The 13,421-nt window shown below is 43.7% G+C and overlaps 1 protein-coding gene across 1 annotated transcript in view; it reads right to left on the bottom strand.

Annotated features, from left to right (window-relative positions):
• The window catches only part of LOC138642503 (cytosolic phospholipase A2 delta-like), a 139,719-nt gene that overhangs the window by 108,702 nt on the left and 17,596 nt on the right, over positions 1–13,421 (bottom strand). The window contains exon 2 of the mRNA XM_069730703.1: positions 5,153–5,222. Within this exon, the coding sequence (XP_069586804.1) occupies positions 5,153–5,222 (70 nt within the window). The remainder of the gene's footprint in view (positions 1–5,152; positions 5,223–13,421) is intronic.

Genomic DNA, 13,421 nt, shown 5'->3' on the forward strand with positions numbered 1-13,421 from the left:
AAGGGCTCAAGGGCAGCACGGTGGCGCAGTGGTTAGCACAGCAGCCTTGCAGCGCTGGGGTCCTGGGTTCTAATCCCACCCAGGACAACATCTGCAAAGAGTTTGTATGTTCTCTCCGTGTTTGCGTGGGTTTCCTCCGGGCACTCCGGTTTCCTCCCACATTCCAATGACATACTGATAGGGATTCTAGATTGTGAGCCCCATCAGGGACAGTGATGATAATGTGTGCAAAACTGTAAAGCGCTGCGGAATATGTTAGCGCTATATAAAAATAAAGATTATTATTTATTATTAAGGGCTCTCCAAACGTGACATGGCGTCCGCTATTTTTTCCATCAAATTTCACATTCAAAAAGTCAAATGGCTCTCCATCCCTTCCGAACCCTTTCGTGAGCCCAAACAGTGGTTGTCTCCCACATACAGGTCCTTCTCAAAAAATTAGCATATAGTGTTAAATTTCATTATTTACCATAATGTAATGATTACAATTAAACTTTCATATATTATAGATTCATTATCCACCAACTGAAATTTGTCAGGTCTTTTATTGTTTTAATACTGATGATTTTGGCATACAACTCCTGATAACCCAAAAAACTTGTCTCAATAAATTAGCATATTTCACCCATCCAATCAAATAAAAGTGTTTTTTAATAACAAACAAAAAAACCATCAAATAATAATGTTCAGTTATGCACTCAATACTTGGTCGGGAATCCTTTGGCAGAAATGACTGCTTCAATGCGGCGTGGCATGGAGGCAATCAGCCTGTGACACTGCTGAGATGTTATGGAGGCCCAGGATGCTTCAATAGCGGCCTTAAGCTCATCCAGAGTGTTGGGTCTTGCGTTTCTCAACTTTCTCTTCACAATATCCCACAGATTCTCTATGGGGTTCAGGTCAGGAGAGTTGGCAGGCCAATTGAGCACAGTAATACCATGGTCAGTAAACCATTTACCAGTGGTTTTGGCACTGTGAGCAGGTGCCAGGTCGTGCTGAAAAATGAAATCTTCATCTCCATAAAGCATTTCAGCCGATGGAAGCATGAAGTGCTCCAAAATCTCCTGATAGCTAGCTGCATTGACCCTGCCCTTGATGAAACACAGTGGACCAACACCAGCAGCTGACATGGCACCCCACACCATCACTGACTGTGGGTACTTGACACTGGACTTCAGGCATTTTGGCATTTCCTTCTCCCCAGTCTTCCTCCAGACTCTGGCACCTTGATTTCCGAATAACATGCAAAATTTGCTTTCATCAGAAAAAAGTACTTGGGACCACTTAGCAACAGTCCAGTGCTGCTTCTCTGTAGCCCAGGTCAGGCGCCTCTGCCGCTGTTTATGGTTCAAAAGTGGCTTTACCTGGGGAATGCGGCACCTGTAGCCCATTTCCTGCACACGCCTGTGCACGGTGGCTCTGGATGTTTCCACACCAGACTCAGTCCACTGCTTCCTCAGGTTCCCCAAGGTCTGGAATCGGTCCTTCTCCACAATCTTCCTCAGGGTCCGGTCTCCTCTTCTCGTTGTACAGCGTTTTCTGCCACATTGTTTCCTTCCAACAGACTTACCATTGAGGTGCCTTGGTACAGCACTCTGGGAACAGCCTATTTGTTGAGAAATTTCTTTCTGGGTCGTAAGGTACCTTCACACATAACGATATTGTTAACGATATCGTTGCTATTTGTGACGTAGCAACGATATCGTTAATGAAATCGTTAGTGTGACAGCGACCAACGATCAGGCCCCTGCTGGGAGATCGTTGGTCGCTGAATAAAGTCCAGAACTTTATTTCGTCGCTGGACTCCTGCTGACATCGCTGGATCGGCGTGTGTAACACCGATCCAGCGATGTCTTCACTGGTAACCAGGGTAAACATCGGGTAACTAAGCGCAGGGCCGCGCTTAGTAACCCGATGTTTACCCTGGTTACCATGCTAAAAGTAAAAAAAAAAAACACTAGATACTTACCTAACGCTGTCTGTCCTCCAGCGCTGTGCTCTGCACTCCTCCTGTACTGGCTGTGAGCCGGAAAGCAGAGCGGTGACGTCACCGCTCTGCTTTCCGGCTCCCAGCCAGTACAGGAGGAGAGCAGAGAAGCAGAGCGCAGCGCTGGAGGACAGACAGCGGTAGGTAAGTATCTAGTGTTTGTTTTTTTTTACTTTTAGCATGGTAACCAGGGTAAACATCGGGTTACTAAGCGCGGCCCTGCGCTTAGTTACCCGATGTTCACCCTGGTTACCGGCATCGTTGGTCGCTGGAGAGCGGTCTGTGTGACAGCTCTCCAGCGACCAAACAGCGATGCTGCAGCGATCCGGATCGTTGTCGGTATCGCTGCAGCGTCGCTTAATGTGAAGGGGCCTGTACCCTCTTGCTTGAGGGTGTCAATGATGGCCTTCTTGACATCTGTCAGGTCGCTAGTCTAAAGGTACCGTCACACATAGCGACGCTGCAGCGATACCGACAACGATCCGGATCGCTGCAGCGTCGCTGTTTGGTCGCTGGAGAGCTGTCACACAGACCGCTCTCCAGCGACCAACGATCCCGAGGTCCCCGGTAACCAGGGTAAACATCGGGTAACTAAGCGCAGGGCCGCGCTTAGTAACCCGATGTTTACCCTGGTTACCATCCTAAAAAGTAAAAAAACAAACGCTACATACTTACCTTCCGCTGTCTGTCCTCGGCGCTCTGCTTCTCTGGTCTGGCTGTGAGCGCCGGGCAGCCAGAAAGCAGAGCGGTGACGTCACCGCTCTGCTTTCCGGCTGACCGACGCTCACAGCCAGAGCAGGAGGAGAGCAGAGCACAGCGCTGGAGGACAGACAGCGGTAGGTAAGTATGTAGTGTTTGTTTTTTTACTTTTAGGATGGTAACCAGGGTAAACATCGGGTTACTAAGCGCGGCCCTGCGCTTAGTTACCCGATGTTTACCCTGGTTACCAGCGAAGACATCGCTGAATCGGTGTCACACACGCCGATTCAGCGATGTCTACGGGGAGTCCAGCGACGAAATAAAGTTCTGGACTTTCTTCCCCGACCAGCGATCTCCCAGCAGGGGCCTGATCGCTGCTGCCTGTCACACTGGACGATATCGCTAGCGAGGACGCTGCAACGTCACGGATCGCTAGCGATATCGTCTAGTGTGACAGTACCTTTACCCATGATGGGGGTTTTGAGTAATGAACCAGGCAGGGAGTTTATAAAAGCCTCAGGTATCTTTTGCATGTGTTTAGAGTTAATTAGTTGATTCAGAAGATTAGGGTAATAGGTCGTTTAGAGAACCTTTTCTTGATATGCTAATTTATTGAGACAGGTTTTTTGGGTTATCAGGAGTTGTATGCCAAAATCATCAGTATTAAAACAATAAAAGACCTGACAAATTTCAGTTGGTGGATAATGAATCTATAATATATGAAAGTTTAATTGTAATCATTACATTATGGTAAATAATGAAATTTAACACTATATGCTAATTTTTTGAGAAGGACCTGTATGGGGTATCGGCATGCTCAGGAAAAATTGCACACCAAACTGTATGGTGCAATTTCTCCAGATAACCTTAAGAAAATAAAAAAATTGGATCTAAAGGAAAATGTTTGTGAAAAAAAGTTATATGTTTATTTTTTCCTTCCACATTCCATAAATTCCTGTGAAGCACCTGAAGGGTTAATAAACGTATTGAATATTGTTTTGAGTACCTTGAGGGGTGCAGTTTTTAGAATGGTGTCCTTTTTAGGTATTTTCTGTCATATAGGTCCCCCAAAGTCACTTCAAATGTGATGTGGCCCCTTAAAAAACGGTTTTGTAAATTATGTTGTAAAAATGAGAAATCGCTGGTCAAATTGTGCTGATGTAAAGTCGACATTTTTGAAATGTGATTTATTAACGATTTTGTGTAACAACTCTGATTTAAGAGCAAAAAATTAAAAGTTTGAAAATTGCTAAATTTTCACCAAATTTCCAATTTTTTCCACAAATAAGCGCAAGTCATATCAAATAAATTTTAACACTATCTTGAAGTAGAATATATGATGAGAAAAAAAAAAACAATCTCAGAATCAGTGTAATCCACTGTAGCGTTCAAGAGTTATGACCTCATAAACTGAGAGTGGTCAGAATTGAAAAAATTAGCCTGGTCAGGAAGGTGAAAACAGGCTTTGGTGTGTAAAAATTTGGCATCCATCTGTTATAATCTATTTACAACAATAATGTAATCTTATGGGGTAGAGAAGCTTTTGGACCCCTAAGGCTTCTTTCACATTTCCGTCGGTACGGGGCCATCACGAAGCGTCGGCGCGACGTACCGACGGAAGTGTGTGCTTTCACATTTCCGTCAGACTGCATGGTGAGGAAAGATCGTGAGAGCGATATTTCCTGCTGGACATGCGTAGTCTGAAACACTGGATGCGACGTACAGAAAAATGTTCCCTTGAACGTTTTTTTGTGACGACGGTCCGCCAAAACCCGACGCATCCAGTGCACGACGGTTGCAACGTGTGGCCATACGTCACGATCCGTCGGCAATACAAGTCTATGGGAAAAAAAAGTATCCGGCGGGCAAATTTGCTGGATGCGTTTTTTTCCAAAAAATGACGCATTGTGACGGATTAAAAAAACGGAAATGTGAAGGAAGCATTAGTAACGAGGGTTGGGGAGCCACTGCTGTCCCTGAATTCCATAGAGTTATGCCCCGGGTCTTAATTAAACGATATTAATTAACAAAAATGTCAAAGCTACTTGTGAGTTTTAGAAAATTTGCATGTATGCAATGCTATATTTATTGTGTATGTATATTTCCTTTGTGCTCATTTTACTCTAATATCCCCTTTCCACATATTCCTCATTGAAAAGGGCAACTTTTGTCAAAACATTGCACTTAATTAAGGATGGTATCTGATGCAATAAACAACGACAATTATCATGACCATCCTGTGATCTTCTCATACGAGATTCATTAGGGTTGGTGCTGGTTTGGACACAAGCATAGAAAATAAAGTCATCGGTGCTCATTGCTCCTCTTATTGAAAGAAACAGGTTTTAAACATTGCATAAAATTTAAACACTACATAAACTAAAAACTAGTTTTTTCAGGGTCCAATGATGCAGACAGAGCTTATAATCGATTGTTAGACTTGCATGATAAAAAGGGATTACTCACCAACATCTGTTCCGTGGATGTTTTGAGCATTTAGAATCCTCACACTTAATTCATAGTTTGATGCCTCCTCCTGTAAATAATTTGGTCGACTGAATTAATTCAAAATTTTGCAAAAGTTTGAGAACATCTACATCTATGTAATTCCGGTCTCAATAACAAAATCCATTTTATGATAATAAAGGTAAAATAAAATACAGCAGTGTCCTTAAAGGGTCTTAGGCCTTAATGAATTATTGAACACATATGGCATATATGTAGGATATGCCATAAATTTCTAGTAGATGCACAAGTGTCGATGATGACAGCTCCTGCAAATTATGTTATCACGCCCACAGTGGTGTAAGAACATGGAAAGAGGGCTGACTAGTCTGGGCTAACTAACGCCCCATCAACTAGTCAAATCCTTCATTAGCATGGGAAACAGTGACAATTTAAAAGCTTTTTTAAGCTAATGTTTACAGAAAAATGTTATACAGGCCTGGATAGGCAGGGAATTTGCTCATAAATAAGTGAACACTGCTGGGTTGGAGGGCATGGGGGTCCTGACAGGTTCACTTTAAACTGCATTACCTCTTCCCCACCCCTGTACAAAAGAAAAGGAACTATAATTTCTCTTATGTCATATTGTTAATTGTACTGCATTATTTAGGCATCTATTATTTTATGTATCAATGGGAAACTTGGATGAAAACCAATATGTACTCAACCAAGAATATGCAAAAACCCTAGTCCATGCCCTCATCATCTCTCGCCTTGACTACTGCAACCTCCTGCTCTGTGGCCTCCCCTCGAACACTCTTGCGCCCCTCCAATCTATTCTAAACTCTGCTGCCCGACTAATCCACCTGTCCCCCCGCTATTCCCCAGCCTCTCCCCTCTGTCAATCCCTTCACTGGCTCCCCATTGCTCAGAGACTCTAGTACAAAACCCTAACCATGACGTACAAAGCCATCCACAACATGTCTCCTCCATACATCTGTGACCTCATCTCCCGGTACTTACCTACAGGCAACCTCCGATCCTCACAAGATCTCCTTCTCTATTCCCCTCTTATCTCCTCTTCCCACAATCGTATACAAGATTTCTCTCGCGTATCACCCCTACTCTGGGACCCTCTACCACAACACATCAGACTCTCGCCTACCATCGAAACCTTCAAAAAGAGCCTGAAGACCCACCTCTTCCGACAAGCCTACAACCTGCAGTAATCACCGATCGACCAAACAGCTGCATGATCAGCTCTACCCTCGCCTACTGTATTCTCACCCATCCCTTGTAGATTGTGAGCCTTCGTGGGCAGGGTCCTCACTCCTCCTGTACCAGTTATGACTTGTATTGTTTAAGATTATTGTACTTGTTTTTATTATGTATACCAGTCCTCACATGTAAAGCGCCATGGAATAAATGGCGCTATAACAATAAATAATAATAATAATAATATGTACACTACTACTTCTCTCCGAGGCTTTAGCTAAATCTCTAGATATTGGCTAAATTGGTCATCAATCAAATTGGTATAGGTGGCAGGCCGACAGTCAAGTAAAGTATGGCCAGATGTTAGATTTCAACAGGAAAATAAAATAAACTAATTAGTTCCAAAGGTGCTACTTTAATTTTTGGAAATAGGGAATAACATCATCTGAGAGAATAATTAAGATTGAGTACCTCCATCTACTGAGTATAGTGCTAGGACACTATTAGTAATCGCAGCCAGTGGAGTAATGATGAATTAGAGAGAACATTGAAAAGTACTTATTGTTTACCTGAAATACCTAACACCATTGCAGTTTCCATTGTTAGTATAATCTGTGCTCAATGTTAAATATCTCATTATTGAGTATGACAAGCAATTAACCAAAGGATTAGAGAATTTTTCATGCCTTGAAGCCTATAGTTCTTCTCCAGCATAGTTGGAGCTAAAAGAGAAGTATGGACATTATCCCCCAAATGGCATATTAAATATATTCTTATCAGATATCTGTATTGTATCATATGTTACGTATAGGTATGGTTCCACTTCACTGACTGGAGCCTGCAATATGTACAAATGATGAGTTCATTCTGCCTGCCATGATAATGTCCCAAGTCATCAATATATATCTATATATCTACTGTAACCTTGTTTGTTTCTATCAGAAAGAACATATAATAGTAATACTTATTGTCAAACTACTGTGTCTTCTCTTTTTAAATAATAATGACAACCCAAAACATCAAAAGTTCACATACTGTTAGGGCTGGCGGAATGCACCAAATAATATAAAGGAAGATATATTCAATCAGGCTTCCGGTCACACCACTCCACTGAAACTGCCCTAACTAAGGTCACCAATGACCTATTAACCGCCAAGAGCAAGCAACACTACTCTATCCTCCTCCTCCTGGACCTGTCCTCTGCCTTTGACACAGTGGACCATTCCCTGCTGCTGCAGACCCTCTCATCCCTTGGAATCACAGACTTGGCCCTACCCTGGATCTCATCATACCTAACTGACCGTACATTCAGCGTCTCCCACTCACACACCACCTCCTCACCTCGCCCCCTATCTGTCGGAGTCCCGCAAGGTTCAGTTCTAGGACCCCTGCTCTTCTCCATTTACACCTTTGGCCTGGGACAGCTCATAGAATCTCACGGCTTTCAGTATCATCTCTATGCTGACGACACACAGGTCTACATCTCTGGACCAGATATCACCTCCCTACTAACCAGAATCCCTCAATGTCTGTCTGCTATTTCATCCTTCTCCACTAGATTTCTAAAACTTAACATGGACAAAACAGAATTCATCATCTTTCCCCCATCTCACACGACCTCCCCAATGAACCTATCCATTACAGTAAACGGCTGCCCACTCTCCCCAGTCCCACAAGCCCGCTGTCTTGGGGTAATCCTTGACACTGATCTCTCCTTTAAACCACATATCCAAACCCTTTCCACTTCCTGCCGCCTCCAACTCAAAAATATTTCACGGATCCGCACATTCCTAAACCAAGACTCTGCAAAGACCCTTGTCCATGCCCTCATCATCTCCCGCCTTGACTACTGTAACCTCCTGCTCTGTGGCCTCCCCTCTAACACTCTTGCACCCCTCCAATCTATTCTAAACTCTGCTGCCCGACTAATCCACCTGTCCCCCCGCTATTCCCCGGCCTCTCCCCTCTGTCAATCCCTGCACTGGCTCCCCATCACCCAGAGACTCCAGTACAAAAGCCTAACCATGACATACAAAGCCATCCACAACCTGTCTCCTCCATACATCTGTGACCTCGTCTCCCGGTACCTTCCTGCACGCAACCTCCGATCCTCACAAGATCTTTCTCTACTCCCCTATTATCTCCTCTTCCCACAATCGCATACAAGATTTCTCTCGTGCATCCCCCCTACTCTGGAATTCTCTACCACAACATATCAGACTCTCGCCTACCATCGAAACCTTCAAAAAGAACCTGAAGACCCACCTCTTCCGACAAGCCTACAACCTGCAGTAACCACCGATTGACCAAACCGCTGCACGGCCAGCTCTACCCTCACCTACTGTATCCTCACCCATCCCTTGTAGATTGTGAGCCCTCGCTGGCAGGGTCCTCTCTCCTCCTGTACCAGTTGTGACTTGTATTGTTCAAGATTATTGTACTTGTTTTATTATGTATACCCCTCCTCACATGTAAAGCGCCATGGAATAAATGGCGCTATAATAATAAATAATAATAATAATAATAATATATGGTGGGTTCGCAGCCCGGTGTCCACCGTGCCGAGATGACACCTGCTGCTCGGTGATGGCAGACTATATGGTGGTATAATGTGAACACACACGGGTTAACTTCACCCGGTATGTAAGCAAGCGAACCCTGTTGCTTCACAGGGCCGCAATACCTCTGAGTGAACGCTAGTGTTAGGTCACAGGACTCTGCCCCAAGGATACAGGGTTAGAGTCCAGGGAAAAACTAAACCAATAGATTTAGCACACTAGGTGCATGCAGCACTGCTCTGGCGGACGCCACTAACCACCTTAACCAGAACCTGGAAACTGCACTAATTGCACACGGCGCCGCACTGACGGACGCTGCTAGTTGACACAGTATTCTCATGCCTAGTGCTGGATGGCACAATCTGGCACTAGTCAGCTCAAACACATGAAACAACGCTAGGGAGGGGGATAATTAGGAGCTTGCACCAGATATCAAACACACATCCACACACAATTTTAGTTTTATACTAGTGCATGGGCGAGCGACCATGCAAACCTTTTATAGCTGCGTCCTTCTGGGACCTTCCCGATGGTCCAATCAGGATCGCCTCAGGAACTGAACATGTGACCCCGACCTCCAATGAGAGGTCGTCTTATGGGCATGCTCAGTTGACCGAAAACAGGCCTTGGTCCCTGGAGCATCTTCTCGATGCTGATTACTGCTGGTTACAATAGCTGAACCTGGGAGGGCAGCAGTAACCAGACACTCAGCATCAGCTTGAGCAAGATGCTGGGAGCGAAGTCTCTGCTGAGCAGGCTCCTCTGTGGCTAGGGAAAAATGGGAGACCGCAGAGGGCATGGTTCGAGATTCCCCCTGTGCAGCAGTGGGAACTCGACCCCTAACACATACTCCATGTCTTAATACCGTGTATTGCCCCCTCTAACATCAATCACAGCTTGAAGTCTTTTGTGGATGAAGATCTTTATTTTCTCAGATGGTAAAGCTGCCCACTCTTCTTGGCAAAAAGCCTCCAGTTCCTGTAACTTCCTGAACTGCCTAGCATGAACTGCGTGCTTGAGATCTCCTCAGAGTGGTTCAATGATATTGAGGTCAGGAGACTGAGATGGCCACTCCAGTACCTTTACTTTGTTCTGCTGTAGCCAATGATAGGTCGACTTGGCCTTGTACTTTGGATCGTTGTCATGTTGGAACGTCCAAGTACATCCCATGCTTACGGGCTGTTGAGTGCAAATTTGCCTCCAGTATTTACTGATAACATGCTGCATTCATCTTTCCTTCAATGTTGACCAAGTTTCCTGTGCCTCTGTAGCTCAAACCTCCCCAAAATGTTCAGCGATCCACCTCCGTGCTTTACAGTAGGAATGGTGTTTCTTTCATCATAGGCCTTGTTGACCTCTCTCCAAATGTAACGTTTATGGTTGTGGCCAAAAAGTTCAATTTTGGGCTCATCATCATTCCAAATTACCTTATTCCAGAAGTTTTGAGGCTTGTCTCTGTGTTGTTTTGCGTATTGTAGGTGAGAGTACCGTTTTGTTTTACTTTGCTGTTTTTACCCAGAGGGCCTTGTTTTCTTGTGCTTAACCTTTGGTTTATGCCGTACTTACTAAGCCAAATGCATCTTTAAAGCCGCAGTGTTCCCGTGTCTACCTATGTGTGCAGCCGAGTGAGCCGACATACCACAGTATATATATATATATGTATTATTTCTTTTGTCCATGTTTAGCTCTGTGGACTAGATACAGTCATGGCCAAAAGTATTGACACCCCTGCAATTCTGTCAGATAATACTCATTTTGTTCCTGAAAATGATTGCAAACACAAATTATTTGGTATTATTATCTTCATTTAATTTGTCTTAAATGAAAAAACACAAAAATTGTCCTAAAGCCAAATTGGATATAATTCCACACCAAACATAAAAAAGGGGGTGGACAAAAGTATTGGCATTGTTCGAAAAATCATGTGATGCTTCTCTAATTTGTGTAATTAACAGCACCTGTAACTTACCTGTGGCACCTAACAGGTGTTGGCAATAACTAAATCATACTTGCAGCCAGTTGGCATGGATTAAAGTTGACTCAACCTCTGTCCTGTGTCCTTGTGTGTACCACATTGAGCATGGAAAAGAGAAAGAAGACCAAAGAACTGTCTGAGGACTTGAGAAACCAAATTGTGAGGAAGCATGAGCAATCTCAAGGCTACAAGTCCATCTCCAAAGACCTGACTGTTCCTGTGTCTACCGTGCGCAGTGTCATCAAGAAGTTTAAAGCCCATGGCACTGTGGCTAACCTCCCTAGATGTGGATGGAAAAGAAAAATTGACAAGAGATTTCAATGCAAGATTGTGCGGATGTTGGATAAAGAACCTCGACTAACATCCAAACAAGTTCAAGCTGCCCTGCAGTCCGAGGGCACAACAGTGTCAACCCGTATTATCCGTCGGCATCTGACTGAAAAGGGACTGTATGGTAGGAGACCCAGAAAGACCCCACTTCTTACCCCGAGACATAAAAAAGCCAGGCTGGAGTTTGCCATAACTTACCTAAAAAAGCCTAAAACATTTTGGAAGAATGTTCTCTGGTCAGATGAGACAAAAGTAGACCTTTTTGGGCAAAGGCATCAATATAGAGTTTACAGGAGAAAAAAAGAGGCATTCAAAGAAAAGAACACGGTCCCTACAGTCAAACATGGCAGAGGTTCCCTGATGTTTTGGGGTTGCTTTGCTGCCTCTGGCACTGGACTGCTTGACCGTGTGCATTATGGAGTCTGAAGACTGCCAACAAATTTTGCAGCATAATGTAGAGCCCAGTGTGAAAAAGCTGGGTTTCCCTCAGAGGTCATGGGTCTTCCAGCAGGACAATGACCCAAAACACACTTCAAAAAGCTCTAGAAAATGGTTTGAGAGAAAGCACTGGACACTTCTAAGGTGGCCAGCAATGAGTCCAGACCTGAATCCCATAGAACACCTGTGGAGAGATCTAAAAATGGCAGTTTGGAGAAGGCACCCTTCAAATATCAGAGACCTGGAGCAATTTGCCAAAGAAGAATGGTCTAAAATTCCAGCAGAGCATTGTAAAAAACTCATTGATGGTTACCGGAAGCGGTTGGTCGCAGTTATTTTGGCTAAAGGTTGTGCAACCAAGTATTAGGCTGAGGGTGCCAATACTTTTGTCTGGCCCATTTTGGAGTTTGGTGTGAAATGATCAATGTTTTGCTTTTTGCTTCATTCTCTTTTGTGTTTTTTCATTTAAGACAAATTAAATGAAGATAATACCAAATAATTTGTGTTTGCAATCATTTTCAGGAAGAAAATTAGTATTATCTGACAGAATTGCAGGGGTGTCAATACTTTTGACCATGACTGTATATTAATAACCGCATTTAGCGATGTTGAAAACTAGAAAACAAAATGGCTTTTCACCCTGCCTCAACAAACACGATGAATAGTAGAATAAGAGGAAAAAAGGAGAAAATGGTGGAGTTTTAAGGGCTAAAAAGTTCTTTATTGGTGCAAAATATTAAAAACATTGTTTATAAAATAAAGACAAACAGATAAGTAATAGGGGAAAAAAAGAGACCAAAGGCAATGAGTCACAGAGGTCCCAAAAACACCTATACAGGTGTTTTAGGGGCCATATTCTGCATAATGGGTAAGAACTGGCAATTCTTTTGCCTGGATTTGTGAATGTTGGTTGGATATTTTTATGAGGAGTTAAGTACCACAGTGGTTTATACACTAACTTGTCTTCCCCTCCATGTTTATCCATCTTTATGACTCATTGCCGATGGTCCCTTTTTCTCCTATTACCTATCTCCTTGTCTTTATTTTATAAACAATGTTTTTTTTAATATTTTGCAGCAATAAAGAACTTTTTAGTCCTTAAGGCTATGTTCACACTTTGCAGATTCCACTGCGGATTTTTCCGCAGCAGAATTCCTAAATCCGCAGTGAAAACCCGTTGCGTTTTTTACTGCGGATTTATCGCGTTTTTTACTGCGGTTTCTTCTGCGGATTTTCATCTGCAGTTTTCTATTGGAGCAGGTGAAAATCCGCAGAAAAGAAGTGACATGCTGCGGAATGCAATCCGTATATTATGTAATGTGCACAGCGTTTTTTGTTTCCCATAGGTTTACATTGTAATGTAAACTCATGGGAAACTGCTGCGGATGCGCAGCGGTCAAATCCGCTGCGGATCCGCAGCAAAATCCGCAAAGTGTGAACATAGCCTAAAGCCCCACTATTTTCTCCTTTTTTCTCATGTTCTAATGAGTAGCTTTGTTTGTGACTCACCCAGTAGGTCTGGTTCTGTAAAACATTAGGGTATGTTTCCACGTTCAGGAAACGCTGCGTTTTTGACGCTGCGTTTTTCCGCAGCGTCAAAAACGCAGCGTCCAGATGTTACAGCATAGTGGAGGGGATTTAATGAAATCCCGTCTCCACTATGCAGGAAAAAACGCATGCGTTTTTGCCGCGAAAACGCACATGCGTCGCGTTTTTTCAGAACGCAGCATGTTGCTACAATGAGCAAAAAACGCCAGAACACCGCAGGTGACCT

Source organism: Ranitomeya imitator, chromosome 1 (genome assembly GCF_032444005.1).
Source record: "Ranitomeya imitator isolate aRanImi1 chromosome 1, aRanImi1.pri, whole genome shotgun sequence".
Classification (NCBI taxonomy): domain Eukaryota; kingdom Metazoa; phylum Chordata; class Amphibia; order Anura; family Dendrobatidae; genus Ranitomeya; species Ranitomeya imitator.